The sequence below is a fragment of the Mastomys coucha genome, unplaced genomic scaffold, assembly GCF_008632895.1.
Source record: "Mastomys coucha isolate ucsf_1 unplaced genomic scaffold, UCSF_Mcou_1 pScaffold21, whole genome shotgun sequence".
Lineage (NCBI taxonomy): Eukaryota > Metazoa > Chordata > Mammalia > Rodentia > Muridae > Mastomys > Mastomys coucha.
Window position 1 is genome coordinate 90,449,182 of NW_022196904.1, and position 16,375 is coordinate 90,465,556.

Genomic DNA, 16,375 nt, shown 5'->3' on the forward strand with positions numbered 1-16,375 from the left:
GTCTTCCTGCCTCTAGTCTTGCTTCCTGTCATTTACCCTCCATCCCATAGGGGACAAGCTATCAGATACTAAAGTTTACCATAGCATCCTGAATCCCAAGTTCTAGGCCCTTCCATCTATGGCTCCATAGACTTTACTCCCTATCCCAGGGATCTCATCTTCCTGTAAACCTCCCACTTGGTGCTTAACCAGGACAACCTCCTATCTACAGCCCTCCCTTTCTGCTTGTACTTACAGCTCAGGAAGCCCCCCAGATCCCATTCCCTCTAAGATTCACAGTCTGTCTATGCATCCCGACCCCCTCAGGTATAAGGTCCCACACCCCCCTCCCAAGTGCACCCCGACTCATCCTGCTCCTGGCCAGACTGTGAGCTTCCTGCTGGTCTCCTCCTCTCCCATCTGTTCCTGGCAGGGGACCCAGCACAGGGAGGCAGGCAGGGGCTGCTGGGTGAGGGAGGCAGGATGAAGCCCACACCCCCTGCAAGCTCTGTGGGAGCCCCACAGGTGGTGAACAGCTTTGAGTAAGCTAAAGAAGTTGAGACAGCAGGTGGGGAGGGAGCCTTGCTGGCGGGCCACCATGGGTCCCTAGCCTGTCATCTCTGCTTCCTTCCATTTCCATCTCTCCACATTTCCCTCTTCAACACCCAAGAGTGCTGGAGGAAGAGAAATTCCCAGAGCATGAAAGATGGCTGAAGGGAGCCCTGGTGACTAACTAGCACAGGGACACAGGACAGGGGAGGATAACCAGGTGGTAAGAATGAATCTAGAGGGTCAACATGGAGGCAGGAAGGGAGGGGTGGATAGAGCTATCCTGACCCCGCTACTTTCTGCTTGGTGACTTTGGGAAATTCCCCCACCCTTCTGGGCCCCCTGGCTCATCATCTGTAAGGGGAAGATTGCATCTCATGGTGGTGAGAACCACATGTAAAGCCAGAAGCACTCCCTCCATCCATCCATTCATCTCCTCTACACAGCTTCCTGGCAGATGCCGGTCATGCTGGGCTTCCTTCTTTACCTCAGATGTAAGGGCAGCTCATAGCTTACCCTGAATGGATGGGGCTGGAGGCTAAAGCCAATTCCACAAATCCTCTAACCAGGGCCTGAAGCACTTCATGTGTGGACAATGGAGAAGGGTCTAAGGTCCCTCTTCCTGACACTGTACACCTGGACTGTGCTGTCTGTGGCACTGTTTGCCCCAGGAATGGGACAGTAAGCATGGAAAGTGATGGGACAGAGATTTGAAAGGTCCACCCTTTTCATCTGCCCTGGACGCCTTCTTCAGGAAAGTCACCCCCGCCCCCCCGCCAGCTAGCTGCCTGGTCTTAAGGATGGGCTTACCTGGAGGTCATAGACTGCATTGGTAGCTACTGGTGTGTACCGGCCATGGGAGGACATGCGAGTGAAGACAGACTGGGGAATGTCACAGCTGGTCCCTTCTCCCTTCTCTCCAGGTGCACTGTGGCCAGCTGAGTGACAGTGAGGAACAGAGCCTGCAGGTGGTGGAGAAGCATGTGAGTCGGGTAGGGCTGTGGTAGAACAGGGGCTGCTGAGGACGCTTACCAGAGCTTGTAGGAAAGATGACCTGGCCAGAGAGCTGGACAGACTTGGCTTCTGGCTCCAGTGCATCCACCTTGAACAAGCCACATTTACATCTGAAGATGGGGGAACCATAAGCACTGACTTAGCTGGGTTAGTGATGAATCAAAACCCGGGTGCATAACTGAGGCTCTTTTCTACCTAAGATTTCAGGAGTCTGTGATCTTAATCAGGATGGTGTTAGACAGAAAACTCTGACCCTCTTTTGCAAGAGTCTGTGAGCAGGGGCTGGAGACAGCTATACTTGGCTGTGGAAGGAGCAAGGCTCTAAGGGCAGTGGGAGCTCCTAGGAAGTGGAGGGACTAGCAGTTTGAAATATTTGGGACCAGAACAGGGGTTGGCAATGGGCATGATGTGGCCCAAAGAGGGATCTGTTTGAGCTAAAGAAGGGAGTCAGGTAGTGGCCCTGGTACAGCAGCAAGGACATGCTCACCACTCGGCCTGCTCTAGGCTCTGGTGGCTCTGCGGAGGGTGCAGGCCCTGCAGCAGCGCAGGCCTGAAGCTGTTCAGAACACATCAGCGGATGCCTCTGAAGATCAAAAGGATGAGAAGGGGTACACCGACCTTGACCGAAAGATCCTGCAACTGTGTGGTGAGGGTCAAACTTGTGCAGGTCTATAGGACCGGATAGGGTTGATCCTGGACGGGCAGGGCCAGGGCTGTGGAATAGGCCGGACCTGAGAGGTGAGGTATAACAGAAGGCAGAACCAAACACTTGGAAAGTATGTGGGTCTCCAGAGGAGAGGCAGGGGTGGAGCCTGGAAGCAGCCCCCAGGCAAGGCAGAGCCCTCTCTGATTTGAGCCTTGCCCTTGCAGGGGAACTCTATGACTTGGATGCCACTTCTCTGCAGCTCAAAGTCCTTCAATATGTGAGTCCCTGAGCATCTCCTCTTCTACCCCATCTCTCTCCAAAGACCAACAGACCCTTGACCCTGTCACCTCAGTTCAGATTGGAACACCCCATCTTCTCTTCTTGTCTACAATCCTGAAAAATCCAGGGAGGCTAGAGAGTAGTCCAGCCTGCTCATCCTGGCTCTGTCTGTCCCCTTGCAGCTGCAGCAGGAGACACAGGCCACTCACTGCTGCCTCCTGCTGGTGTCGGAGGACAATCTGCAGCTTTCCTGCAAGGTGAGGGGCCAGGTCCACTGTGAGGCAGGGCATCCTGGGTCTGCCTTTCCTCCCATAAACCTGTCTGCATTCCTGGGTCCCACAGGTCATTGGAGACAAAGTGCTGGGAGAAGAGATCAGCTTTCCAGTGAGTTCCTCCTCCACCCTCAGCACTGGAGCCTGTAGGAACCAGGGAGGCCTAGCAACTGGGGCCGCCTGGGTGTCTTGGTGGGAGTAGTCCAGATCGTGAGAGCTACTTAGAAGTATCGCAAAGGAGCGCTGTCTCTCATGATCAGGCTCTTAGAGGAAGCCTTCGATGAGGCCAGCTCTCTTCCACTTGAGTGTTTTTAGGCATGAACCTGTTGAATCCCTTGAGATCAGTGAGACTCCTTAGGGTCTGCTAGTCAGGGAAAGCCTTCAAGTCCACTATTGGTTACCTAGCCCTCCCCACACCACTCTCCTCTGCTCCTCAGTATCAGCTCCATCCATTCCTGAACTGTTCAAAGAGGTTATTGAGACTTCCAGACTTGGAAGGCAAAGATGGATTGACACCTGGAGAGCTGGGCCAACTGGGTCTCTCTTCACTTTCCAGTTGACCATGGGACGCCTGGGCCAGGTGGTGGAAGACAAGCAGTGTATCCAGCTGAAGGACTTAACCACTGTAAGCCATGGCCATGCTGAGCCAAGGGAGAGGGAGGAGGGAACCTTTGTTCAGGCCCTAGTGTCTTTGGAATGGGGTAGCTTAGAGATGGGGAGACAAGACCCAGACTTAGTGGCAACCTGTCCTCGCCATAGCAGGCTGCAGAGTGTGGTGAGAGCTGAGGAAGAGGAGCACTGCCCCTCCTTACTGTTCCTTCATCTCTACAGGATGATGTGAAACAGCTGCAAAACATGTTGGGCTGTGAGCTTCAGGCCATGCTGTGCGTCCCCGTTATCAGCAGAGCCACCGACCAGGTGGTGGCCCTGGCTTGCGCCTTCAACAAGCTTGGAGGAGACTTGTGAGTTTGGGGTAGGGATGTCCATAAGGAATTGGAGCTGAGAGGCAGGGTCGCAGTGTGAAAAGGAGCCCAGCAGTGGTAGGCCTCCATTAATGTAAGATTGCTGATGCTCCATCATCAGTTGTTGTTTTGGCAGTTTTTGCCGATGTCTCTCCATGAGGGTGGGGGCATCAGGGAGGAGCAGGAGGACAGCCAGCTCTAGTCTTGGCAAGTCTCTAGTCTGAGGGAGGAGACTAGCCTTGACCTGAGTGACTCTAATCAGAGAGTGGAGATGTGGCTTTAGTGTCAAGAAGCAATTGCTGTCTTGAAACATGTTGGGCTGTGTGCTCCAGGCTATGATGTCCCTGTCATCAGCTGAGCCACTGACCAGCTGGTGGCTCTGGCTTGAGCCTTCAACAAGCTTGGAGGAGACTTGTGAGTTTGAGGGTGGGGGTGTCATGGTGCCATAGGGGTAGCCCCAGTTTCTAGGGAGTCTGAAGTGGGAGGATCACGTGAGCCTAACAGTTCCAGGCCAGCCTGGGCAACATGTTTATAAGCCTGCCCCAAACAAACAAAAACAAGCAGTAGCCTAAGGAGGAACACACATTTTGGTCTGAGGACAAGTAGAGCTTTCCCTTGAGAGAGCTCTGAGCCTGAAGCGGGAGGCATGGCATGTAGCCCCAGTGTTCCATTAGCTGGTAGACATGAGCTTCCTGGTAGCATGCAGGAGAAAAGGGCTGAGAAGCCCCTCTTCCCTGTCCTCTCTGGTGACCCCCAGCCCAACTTCCAGCTTCACAGATGAGGATGAACATGTGATCCAACACTGCTTCCACTACACAGGCACGGTGCTCACCAGCACCTTGGCCTTCCAGAAGGAGCAGAAGCTCAAGTGTGAGTGCCAGGTGAGTGCCTGCCTTGAGCTTTTCCTGGGAACCAGCGCCAGCCCTAGAAGGCTATCCACAAGGGTGATCTGCCTGTGCTATCTAGGCCAGTGGCTGCACTGCAGCTAGGTAACCTAGTGACCTGGAAGTCTCTTAAAGAGAGGTCAGTAGTTCCCTGGGCTTTAGGCACTGTCAGTGATTGCCCTCTAGTGTCTAACTTGGGCACTACCACAACATCTGGGCAGCAAGAGGCAAAGGTAGCTGACATCTGAGACCCAAGGGCTTCCTGTTCTTCACTGGGCCACCTCCCAGCTCCTTCATTTAGTAGCCAAAGGGTTTCATTAAGCACATGTTTCCAGCCTGCTCTGGGAGCACTTGTGAAGAGATGAGAACATCCTGGATCATTTTTATGATCTTTACTTCCTCCTTCCCAGGCTCTTCTCCAAGTGGCAAAGAACCTCTTCACTCACCTGGGTGAGTGACTGGTCTCCCACACGGACAGTTTGGGGAGGAGACATGGAGGGCTTGCCTGGCATTCCTCAGGTCTCATGTGCTTCTCCATTCCCCAGATGACGTCTCTGTCCTGCTACAGGAGATCATCACGGAGGCCAGAAACCTCAGCAATGCAGAGATGTGAGCAGAAATGGGATGGTTCAGGGAGCGAGACTGAAGCCTCCCTCAGCCCTCACCGCCTCTGCCCCCTCCCTGACTTCTTGTCTGGCATTTCCTTCTGCCTGGGCCTTTGTTTCAGCCAGGACAGCACTAGTTTTGCTTGCCATGGGTTTCTATGACACACAGTAGGAACTAAAAACAATACAATACAAAACAAGTAAAATGCAGATGGAGGAATGCTTGGAAATGTCCATCCCTGAGGAGAGTGTCTCACTTTAGGACACTTTCTAGGGTCTCAGAAATCGCTACTCTAGTCATAGGTGGTTGGTGAGGTGTCAGGACCGCGCGAACCAAACACTTTCTCTCCACAGCTGCTCAGTGTTCCTGCTGGATCAGAACGAGCTGGTGGCCAAGGTATTCGATGGTGGCGTTGTGGACGATGAGGTGAGGGAATATGGAGGGTGTCCGGGAGTAAACAAGGGGAACTGGGGAAAAAGCCACATTTGAAAGCAGGCTAACCTCTTGCTTTCTATTCCATCCCTGTCTGGGCAGAGTTATGAGATCCGCATCCCGGCGGACCAAGGCATCGCGGGCCACGTGGCGACTACGGGCCAGATCCTGAACATCCCAGATGCATATGCCCATCCGCTTTTCTATCGCGGTGTAGACGACAGCACTGGCTTCCGCACGCGCAACATTCTCTGCTTCCCTATCAAGAACGAGAACCAGGGTGCCGACTCGTGGCCGCCAGGGGCGGGGCCTGAAGGGGCTGGACGGGGTGGGGCCGGGGCGGGGCCTAGGGGAAGGTGGTCTTAGTTTCTTCAGATCTGCTAGGGTCGGGAGCTGAAGAGCTGGGGATTGTCTAGTCTTGAGCCGTTACTTTCAGAAGAGTTAGGGGAAGGCAGGTCTCACTGAACCCCTTCACCAGCGATTCCCATTTTCTCTCTCTCCTCAGAGGTCATCGGTGTGGCTGAGCTAGTGAACAAGATCAATGGACCATGGTTCAGCAAGTTTGATGAGGACCTGGCCACAGCCTTCTCCATCTACTGTGGCATCAGCATCGCCCACGTGAGGGAGTCCTTCTTCTATTCCCCACATCTGCTCTCTTTGCTCTGGCCTGTCTGTGCTCAGGGCTCAGATCCCAAAGAATGGGGTGCTATGCAGCCTGCCACACGTGCTGGCTGCCTCCAGTCGCTCAGCATGTAAAGCTGGGGATACTATTTCTGGTCCTGTCCAACCAGCTTCTGAGAGTCATGAAAAAAAGAAAGGAAAAGAAACAAAACAAAACAAACCCCCACCCAGTTCTACTGGGATATATATATATATATATATATATATATGTATATATATATATATATAATATCATAAATCATATGTCACATATCATATGTATTAGATAGACAGACAGACAGATAGATAGATAGATAGATAGACAGATAGATAGATAGATAGATAGAATGGGCCTATAACCTCAGAATTTGAGAGGGAGTAGCAGGAAGTACATAGCAAGTTGGAGGCCAGACTGAGCTACATGAGACACTGTCTCAACAAACAAAAACCCCAACATACACATAAAAACCCTATTGGTAAGATTCCACCCCCACCCCAGGAACTCCAAACCAATCTACTAGTCATATCTTTGTAGCAAATGTTGGGTCTTTCTTTCCATGCTTTTGGCAGCTCTAGCCTGCAAATCCAACCTAGGTTCCTGAGTTAATCCCTCCTTTCCGATCTTTTCCTCCAAGGGCTACCAGGTTCAGAGGCAAAGTGACTCAAATGTTAAGAAAATGGGGAAGGCCAGTAAGAGCCGGGATTAGAGTCCGGGTCAGACTTGAACACTGGGCTTTTGCTAATGGCTTATACTGGGCCCCTAATGGGACAGGAAGGAGAACTTCTGAAATCTGGACCATTTGTACCAGTTCTGGGCATTCTGAGGATGTCACAGCCTTCAGCTCCAGCCCCATCTTTTCCATTTTCTCCCCTCAGTCTCTCCTATACAAAAAGGTGAATGAAGCCCAATACCGCAGCCACCTGGCCAATGAGATGATGATGTATCATATGAAGGTGAGGCTTGCTTGGAGCTTCTGTGCATCTTAGGGTCTGGGAGCACCTGCTCCACATGTCTTCTCTGACCCCCAGAATCCTCTTTAACCCAGGTCCAGGCTGAGCTCTGCTATTACTGGCTCCTGAGAATGGGAAAACAGAGCCACACCAATACCTAGCCTCTGCTTTGCCTAGGGGGCCTTCCCAACTTATCCATATTCCTCTCCCAAGCTTTTTTCTTAGCCTGCTCTGAAGGCAGCCAGCAGGCTTTCACCCAGGAGAAAATTAGGTTTGGGCAGCTACTCCTATCCCCCACATCTAGAGAGTATGCCTGACTCGGGGAATCCCTGAGGGCTGAAAACCTTGCTCAGGGCTTTCCCCTGTCACTGTCTGGCTGCAGTGGCCATCCACCCCTGCATAATTGCTGGTACTCCAGTCCCATTACCAGGCCTATTTCAGAAGAGCTACCTCAAACCTTAGCTTGCAATATATGGCAGTCACTGTTCATTGGGTGTCCTCTCATCTGTGTCCCAAACTTTGAAAATAGGCACAAATCCGTGGTATGTGGGATTGTGATTAGATACTAGAAGGCTCTCCCTGAGAGACAAACTGATAGACTTGGAGTCTGTGAAAGGCTACCAGGGGTTGGAGTATCACAAACGAGCATTCTTTATCTTTGCATGGAATTGTCAGTCATGGACGTGGTCATCCGGGCATAGGCAGGGGGCACAGGCATGTGGGCTGCAGTGCTGTGGTGATCTTCCCAGGGACATATGGAGTTGGTATCCAACTTGGTGTATGCTGGACAAGGGATCCTACATCTGCGTGGGAATTTAATGAGAGAACACTAGAGAGGGAAGAGGCCATCTTCTCATGCCTGGCTTGTCTGCTGTAGGTCTCTGACGATGAATACACCAAGCTTCTCCATGATGGCATCCAACCTGTGGCTGCCATTGACTCCAACTTTGCCAACTTTACCTACACTCCTCGGTCTCTGCCTGAGGACGACACTTCTATGGTGAGCTGGCCCTTCCCAGTCTAGCTGGGTCCTGGGGGTGGAGGATGGGAAGTATAGATATCAGTTAGATGTGCATAAGAACTTCTGGGTGAGGCAGAAACACCAAGGAAGGCTATGGAGTCTCCTTCAGAGTTAGGCTAGGTATGCCTTTTGCCATTATGGGGTCACAGGGTAGCTTAGGGGACAGCAGTGGGCTAGATGGTGCCCCAAAGCTACCCTTGGTATGTGGTCTTAAGGCTTGCAACAGTGCCCATTCCTCTAAGATTATATGTGGGTTTGCTTCCAAGAACTCTTAGCTCTTGGGCCCCTTAAATTTTGGATAGTTCACAGTTTGATGCATGCCCATTCACGTATTTAATTGTCCTTTAGTTTAGGTTTAGAATTTTAAGACTCTAAATTTTTGGGTATGAGGCTTCAAGAGAGGTGGAGACAGGAGCCACATCTCAATACTGATGGTCTCTCTGACATTCTCTCTCTCTCTCTGCTTTGCAGGCCATCCTGAGCATGCTGCAAGATATGAACTTCATCAATAACTACAAAATTGACTGCCCAACTCTGGCCCGGTACATGCCCCGTACTGCCCTTGGAGCAGAGCCCCAGTTTCCTCTTCCCTTGTCCTCCAACCTCAAGTCCATTGCCCCAAGCATTCTTGGGAGGGGGAGGACTGGATTTGTGGTGATGGGGAGGGCTCTGTGAATAAGGATCCATTCTCAGACATTGGATCACAAATAAAGAAAAGCAAGAAAATGTAATGGGCAGTCTGGGGGGCTTCCCAATGGAGGAGAGGCTGAGTCCCCTCTGCTGCTTTGGCTCCTCCCCCAGGTTCTGCCTGATGGTGAAGAAGGGCTACCGGGATCCCCCCTACCACAACTGGATGCATGCCTTCTCTGTCTCTCACTTTTGCTACCTGCTCTACAAGAATCTGGAGCTCTCCAACTACCTCGAGTAAGTGGCTGCCTTTCCCACATCTTCCAATGACAAGGCCCCACTTGTGTGGTGGGTCCTTTACCTGGCCGCTCATCCTGTCCTTTTTACTCGGGGGAACACTGTTCAGCCCCCCACCTCCCACAAGGGATCTGCTCAGTCATAAAGCATGGTGGACCTGAGTCTCCCAGGGCTGCCACACTCCAAAGGAGAGCGGCTTTCTGGAACCTTTTGACTGGGTGGCCCCTGGGCATCTCATCCAGCTGTCTGTCCTCTGACGCACGCAGGAAGGAAGCCCTGGTTGACATTTCTCTTTTCTGCTTCCCACCTAGGGACATCGAGATCTTTGCGTTGTTTATTTCCTGCATGTGTCATGACCTGGACCACAGGGGTACCAACAACTCCTTCCAGGTGGCCTCGGTGAGAGCCTGCCCTCCTCACAGTGGGGACTGTCAGCCTCGCTCTTCTCAGACTGAGAAGAGATGGCAGTGAGATGGAGAAAGGAGCAATACCCTCAGTGGGAGGTGCCCCCTCTGATCCAGGCAGGAGGGGTAACCAGAGCTTTTATGGACTTTTCCAGAAATCCGTGCTGGCCGCTCTCTACAGCTCAGAGGGCTCTGTCATGGAGGTAAAGTGCCATCCTGCCCAGCTCGTATTCTGAATCCCCAAAGCCAGCAACTTGCAAGCTAGAATGCTCTCAAACGAAGCTCTCCAGCCAGGCTGCGGGAGCTGTGCCTCATGGGCTTCCTTTTCCTGAGACAGGCACAGGTTGGGGTGAGACTAGGCCTGCTGGGTCAGCCTGAGCCAGGTTTGCAAAACCGGTGGGAACAGGGCAGGCCCGCCCCCTCAGACCTGCCCCTTCAGGCCAGAGCAAATTCTCATCCCCTCAGTTTAGCCTTAGATTATGGGATGGGGGCTTGGGGTTGAGAGCCACTGGTCTGCTTTCCGTCGGGGTCAGGAACGAGATCTGAGATATCTGAATTTCCTGTGCCTTGTGCAGGCCTTGATTCAGGGTGGGAGCCACATCTTCAAGGTCACCTTGCCCCAGGCTGTCTCCCACAGTTCCCCCTTCAGAGGTTGCCCCTAATAGCACACCCATAGATGCTTGTGCTCACTGTCTCCCAGGAGGCCTGGTGGCAGCTGTAGTCCTGCCCTTTGTCCCTTGGGATGAGCTTGCTCCTCCTCCGAATGACAGCCCTTCACTAGCAGGAGACAGGGCCTTGCCCTTGCCTCCTTACTGCCTCCCCTTGTCAGCAAACAAATATTTTCTGCATGAATTAGTGTCCAGGACATCAGGGAATTGTTTCAGAATTTTCTTCCAGTCCATGAAGCCCTCTGAGCATACCTTACAGGGTCCCTTCATGTGACAGCTAAGGGCTCTGAGTCATGGAGCTGGCTGGGGACTTGCCCAAGGCCATAGAGGGCTCAAATAGAGCACTCTGAAAGGAAATAGGGCCCCTAACTTTCCTTTCCACCTGTTCAACTGAGCTTGGGGGCCAGTCCCCGCCTGTCTTCCCTGCCTTTCTGGAAGCCTCTGTTGTGGGGGGCACTTTGACCCAGTGGGACCCATCTCTCATCTCCCTGCAGAGGCACCACTTTGCTCAGGCCATTGCCATCCTCAACACCCACGGCTGCAATATCTTTGACCACTTCTCTCGGAAGGTGATGGGACCGTGTGGGGGTATGCTTGGTGGGAGCTGGGAACTGGCTGAAGAGAGGGAGCTGAGAACCCCCTCGGGGTGGATGTTTGCAACAGGGACCATGACGGTCCTCCCCTGACACTCTCCAGGACTATCAGCGCATGCTGGACCTGATGAGGGACATCATCTTGGCCACAGACCTGGCACACCACCTCCGCATCTTCAAGGACCTGCAGAAGATGGCGGAAGGTGGCTCACCTCACTGCTGGGGAGGGATGGGTGGTTTAGCATGGAGATCTGCCCACCTGAACATCTGAAGTGGTTCTGTCCTGTCCTTAGCCCATTCCTGGCTATGGTGTCCCTGCAGGCAGACATAGTACTGGTCACCTTCCATTGGGTGTGTTTTGTGCCCCATGGGATGCTGTAGTCTCACTGTGAGACAGGCTGTGGGGCCCTTGCTCTCAGAAGGGACAAGGAACCTGGACCCTCCTACTTGACTCCATTGTCCTCCAACAGTGGGTTATGACAGAACCAACAAGCAGCATCATAGGCTTCTTCTATGCCTCCTCATGACCTCCTGTGACCTCTCTGACCAGACAAAGGGCTGGAAGACCACCAGAAAGATTGCGGTAAGAATCAGCCCTCTAACCAGAGGAAGCACAAGCTGTACCCTCTACCCTGCTCCGTGTGCCTCCACAGTAGCCTTAACACCTCTCTGTGCTGGATTTAGCCTGGTTGTATTTTGGGGAGTCAGAAACACAGAGTGCTTCAGAGCAACAAGATGAAATGACCCAGATATGCACTGAACTCACCGGGGGGGTCACATAACAAATTAGTGGCTACTGGGAAGTGAGCAGAATGCAGACACTGTACTGTACCATCTCCTGTTGAGCTATCGAGGGTAGGGCCCTGGGTGGGACTGAGACGCCGGCCTCAGTTTGCCACTGTGGGAATGGGCTTTGGTGGACAGATGTGCCACTTGCAGGAGGTGATGATACTGTTGCCTTCTAGGAGCTGATCTACAAAGAGTTCTTCTCCCAGGGAGACTTGGTATGTGTCAGGTGACCTCAGGATAATGGTGTGTGCAGTGGAAGGGGTGTTCCTGACATGAGGCTGGGAGGATTTGGGTTAGCTGGTACCTGATGGAGGAGCAGGAGGGGCGGGCCTGATGATCTGTTGTCCGTAGGAGAAGGCCATGGGCAACCGACCGATGGAGATGATGGACCGTGAGAAGGCCTACATCCCTGAGCTTCAGATCAGCTTTATGGAGCACATCGCCATGCCTATCTACAAGTGAGCTTGTGGGGCAGCCTGTATCTGCCTCAGCATTAGTAAGAAGGCTGTCTCTTCATCCTCAGACCCCCGTAGGAAGGGGTTTCTCTGTGTAGCCCTGGCTGTCCTGGAACTCACTCTGTAGACCAGGCTGGCCTCCAACTCAGAAATCCGCCTGCCCCTGCCTCCCAAGTGCTGGGATTAAAGGCGTGCGCCATCACTGCCCGGATCCCCAGGCTTCATACCCTTACAGAAGTGCTATCTTGGGGGGAAGGGTGGCATCTTTCTTGCTGTCTGTGCTGCAAGGGATGGGCCTCTGACCTCATCCCTCTACCCCCCAGGCTGTTACAAGACCTATTCCCCAAGGCAGCAGAGCTGTATGAACGTGTGGCCTCCAACCGTGAGCACTGGACCAAGGTGTCCCACAAGTTCACCATCCGAGGCCTCCCCAGTAACAACTCGCTGGATTTCCTGGATGAGGAATATGAGGTTCCTGATTTGGATGGCACCAGGGCTCCTGTCAATGGCTGCTGCAGCCTTGAGGGCTGAGTGATCCCCTCTAGGGACCCTCCCTGCCTGGCCCTCCTTTCACAACTCTCTACCAGTCTGTCTGATGCATCGGGAACCAGAGCCATGGGTCCTGGGTTCTAGGCCAGGATGTCCCCTGTGACCCGGCACATGCCACCCTTCCTGGGCTTCATCTTTTTCATCTGCAGAAGGAAAGCAAGGTTCCCAGTCTCACACAGACTTGGCCACTTGTTCTTCAAGAGCACAGTAGTGACCAGTGGCAGTGGGATCCCTTCTGCACCTCTGACTATCCCGTGCCCAGTCCTGCCCAAGCCATTCCATCTCTAAGCAGTGTCACAGAGCCTCCTGTGACCCCGTTAGAGCCCTCCTAGGTCAGTACCTTTGTTTTCCTGGAGGAATCCCAGGTCTCTGGAGACTCCAAGATCCTCATGGGAGGAGGAGAGACTGATGAGTGACCAGAGGGTATAAAACAGTCACCAGCTAGAAGTAGCTGTAGGGGGAAGGTACCCTGAGGGTGCCTCTGTGCTTCTGGTAGGATTGGGACCCTTGGAGGAAGCCAGGTTGCTTAGTGCTCTGCAGGAGGAGGAGCTCCAGCAGACAGGATGGAAATAATGGCCAGGAAGGACCCTCGAGCTGGGAGACAGTCCCGTACACACCCATGCCCTTCAGGTGGTGTGACCCGAAGCAAGTCCCTTTCCCTAGCTAGGCAAGACAGGATCATTAGACAGCCTATTCATTCTCTCTTTAGATCAAAGTCTCCATAGTTGTGTGGAGTCCGTGAGTGGCTGTGGCATGTTCTGCCACCCTAAGGCACAGAGAGCCTATCCTTTCTTTCCTCTGAGTGTATCCCCTTGGTCTGAGCCCCTCTCCCATTCCTGCCACCAGAGAGGGGCCTGGCCTCTCCCCACAGGGCTTCTCTCCTTTTCAAGGCCATATCCACGTGTGCCCCCGGGGGCTCAGGAGACTCTCCCAGGGCTGGGCCTCTTGGGTGAGTGGCCACTAGCTTCTCTTCTGTTTTGTTCTGTCTGTGTTGTGGGTGGGGGAGGGGGCCACCTGCCTTACCTACTCTGAGTTGCCTTTAGAGAGATGCGTTTTTTCTAGGACTCTGTGCACCTGTTGTATGTGGTCCTGTGGGCTGAGTGCTTTGTACATGAGAATAAATCTATTTCTTTCTACCAACCCTCCCACAGGAGGTTGTCTGTGGACTCTGTCTGTACATTAGGTGGAGGGGAAGCAGTTGGCACAGGCAAGTGTCCGTAGAATCTCTCTGACTAGTAAAGCCTTTACCCCTAGTCCCTACTCCCTCTTCTGCGACACCTCTGTTCAGGGGACAGGGTGCGTTATAGGCCTGTTGAGGTCATACCTGAGCCATACATGGGCTCTAGGGGTTGTCGGCACACAGGAGGCTCAGGTATGAAATAGTGAGAAAGTATATCAGTTGATAGATTATGGACTGGAGAAGAAGACCTGAGAGTCAGAAACAACCAGGGAAGCCACTTGGAGGAGGTGACCTGTGGCTCCTTCTACACCTCTGCATGCTGATCTGCTGTGCTCATGGTCATGTTACCCAGATTGCCAGCACTTCGACTTCAGAGCCTCTTTAGCTGTGGGGTTGTCTGGGTAACCATCAGTCCCACATCCTTGTTTCTCCAAGTGTTGTGGAAGGGGTCCCCATGTGTGTCAATCTCCATGCCAGATTTGATGATGGTTTGTGTTTCTGGACCTTGCTGGATGAAGAGTGGACCTGAGAGATGCTGGCTTGCAGGATGGTGGCCTGTGGTTGCACAGAGGTCTGGAAAATACACTGGAGCTGGGGTTCCTGTATCCCATGAATGTTTGCTCTTCCCTACCCTTCCCTAAATGTGGGGGCAGGAACTCTGGCATGATTGTCAGGGTGGTCAGGGTGGCCTGAGGATATCGGGGGATAAAGACCAGGACCAGGGACAAGGCTATGTGGGGGAAGGGCTCTCTGCATGAAGCCTGCAGGCATCCCTCATAAGGTCATGCAGCCACAAAGCCAGCCCAGTTGGCCTCTTGTAACTGTCCTGTCTTCCAGACTTAATGGTTCCAACTGGCATTTTATCCAAACATCACAAGATTCCATGGCATAGATGCCACTGGCCCATTATGTAGCCGAGTGGTCCAAGGTTTGGAAAAGTGCTTTGCCAAAGCTAGGCTGTGAGCCAGCCCAGCATGTCTGGCTCCTCTCCAAGACCTCTCCTTCTATAGAATAGAAGGCTATCCTGGAGGCCAGAAGCTCCACCTGCATTTGGGACAGTACTGTCATGATGCATGAGGGTGACAAGCAAATGGGTTGGGTCCCAGAGAAGGAGCTAGGATCAAAGGAGTGTGTGACAGTGAGTGAATTGATTCAGCAGTGAGTCTCTGAGGCAACAATTGCATCTGGTAATAAAAGCCTTTTTAGAGCAGAGCCCCTCAGGGCTCAGCCTCTTAAAAAGGGAATTGGGATGAGTGTGGCATCCTGGGTGGGTGACCCAAGGGTGGTACTAGGCAGTCAAATGGGGTGAAGGTAATAATAGGATGAGAGGGGGTACAAAGAGGCTCTTTTACAGCCATGTTGCAACCTTCTGGTGGTGTCAAGGAGACAGGTACAGTGGGGAGTGCCAGATCCAGGGAGGCAAAGGAGTGAGAAAAACTGGGTCCCCAGGGATATCAAGGCAGCCATTGCTCTGGAACCCAGAAGATGGGAAGGCAGCATGGGTATGGGGAGCAGAAAGGGGTATTAATGGGTCAGGTTTTGCCAATAGAAGTTCATTAGTCCTCATAAACCCCCGAGGGCTTTCCCTTCTCTCAGGGCAGGAGAGCCATTGGGATTTCTCCCTGGTGTCAGTTCTCTCCAGAATTAGAAGGGATGAGCCTTGCTGGAATGGGAGGGAACTAGAAAGGAGACTGTTCCACATCACAGGGGAAGCCACGTGTGAGTGTAATCTCAATGCACACAGCACAGCCAGTGTGTTTTGGAGGGAAACATTAGGGCAAGTCCCTGTGGGAAGCAGAGGGCATCATCGTGTTTGGAGATTGGTGGGTCAGTGTGACAACCAATGGAATGGCAGCTCCTGCCAATGGAATGGCAGCTCCTGCCAACATGGCTGCCCTTCTCAATCCCTAAGTCACCTATGGAGAAACTACAGAAACAAGAGAGAAGTGTGGGATTCTAGGACCCAAGAAGAGTAGCCAGGATGCATAGGGAGTGGGGAAGGAAGAAAGGGAGAAGCCAGGATGGAGAAGAGCACTCACTTGCTCCTGGTCACCTGCACCATTACTGCCTGCCCTGCCAACTGTACACACACATCCCTGGAGACTTCTCATGGTGCTGCCCAGAGAGCTCCAGTCTAGAAATCCACAGCATACTGACTGTAGCTGTGGGGAGCTTAGAGCTCAGCTCTATCCCCTGCCTTAAGGTCAAGACCCCAACATGCACAGAATACAGCTTCCCCCCCGGGGCTCTTCTCCTCCACAGGTGCCCCCAAGGCAAACACCAGCTCACAGGTCAAAAGAGTACACTGGTTCAAAGAAAAATGGAAAACCAGATGACACAGAGAAATGAGAAGCAGACTTGCTGGAACAGATGGGCCCTGCTCTAAAATAAATGCTTTAAATTTACTTAAGGAGATAAGGGAAGATAATAGCAACATGAAGTTAGAGCAAGAAATCATTATAAATGAGCCAAGTGGAAATGTCAGGCATGAGAAAAGAAAACGTTTGGATTAGGGAAAGCTATAGGTGAGAAGGCCATGGTGGAGAGAACAGGGAAGT

General features: G+C 52.7%; 1 protein-coding gene across 5 annotated transcripts in view; it reads left to right on the top strand.

The window, feature by feature from the left end:
* Positions 1–13,777, top strand: part of Pde2a (phosphodiesterase 2A) — a 90,284-nt gene extending 76,507 nt beyond the window's left edge. For 2 of the 5 annotated variants that reach the window (XM_031387594.1, XM_031387591.1), the window contains 25 exons: positions 1,452–1,511; positions 2,047–2,188; positions 2,413–2,465; positions 2,650–2,724; positions 2,810–2,851; positions 3,296–3,364; positions 3,571–3,701; positions 4,471–4,582; positions 4,996–5,035; positions 5,131–5,194; positions 5,545–5,617; positions 5,726–5,903; positions 6,129–6,241; positions 7,160–7,237; positions 8,112–8,234; positions 8,727–8,797; positions 9,057–9,179; positions 9,491–9,578; positions 9,739–9,786; positions 10,746–10,820; positions 10,948–11,047; positions 11,315–11,427; positions 11,810–11,848; positions 11,985–12,091; positions 12,412–13,777. In XM_031387594.1, the coding sequence (XP_031243454.1) occupies positions 1,452–1,511; positions 2,047–2,188; positions 2,413–2,465; positions 2,650–2,724; positions 2,810–2,851; positions 3,296–3,364; positions 3,571–3,701; positions 4,471–4,582; positions 4,996–5,035; positions 5,131–5,194; positions 5,545–5,617; positions 5,726–5,903; positions 6,129–6,241; positions 7,160–7,237; positions 8,112–8,234; positions 8,727–8,797; positions 9,057–9,179; positions 9,491–9,578; positions 9,739–9,786; positions 10,746–10,820; positions 10,948–11,047; positions 11,315–11,427; positions 11,810–11,848; positions 11,985–12,091; positions 12,412–12,619 (2,325 nt within the window). In that variant the 3' untranslated portion in view covers positions 12,620–13,777. Of the gene's footprint in view, positions 1–1,451; positions 1,512–2,046; positions 2,189–2,412; positions 2,466–2,649; positions 2,725–2,809; positions 2,852–3,295; positions 3,365–3,570; positions 3,702–4,458; positions 4,583–4,995; positions 5,036–5,130; positions 5,195–5,544; positions 5,618–5,725; positions 5,904–6,128; positions 6,242–7,159; positions 7,238–8,111; positions 8,235–8,726; positions 8,798–9,056; positions 9,180–9,490; positions 9,579–9,738; positions 9,787–10,745; positions 10,821–10,947; positions 11,048–11,314; positions 11,428–11,809; positions 11,849–11,984; positions 12,092–12,411 lie in introns of all 5 variants that reach the window. The other 3 variants (XM_031387593.1, XM_031387592.1, XM_031387590.1) reach the window with 2 other exon arrangements.
* Positions 13,778–16,375: the final 2,598 nt, after the last annotated feature.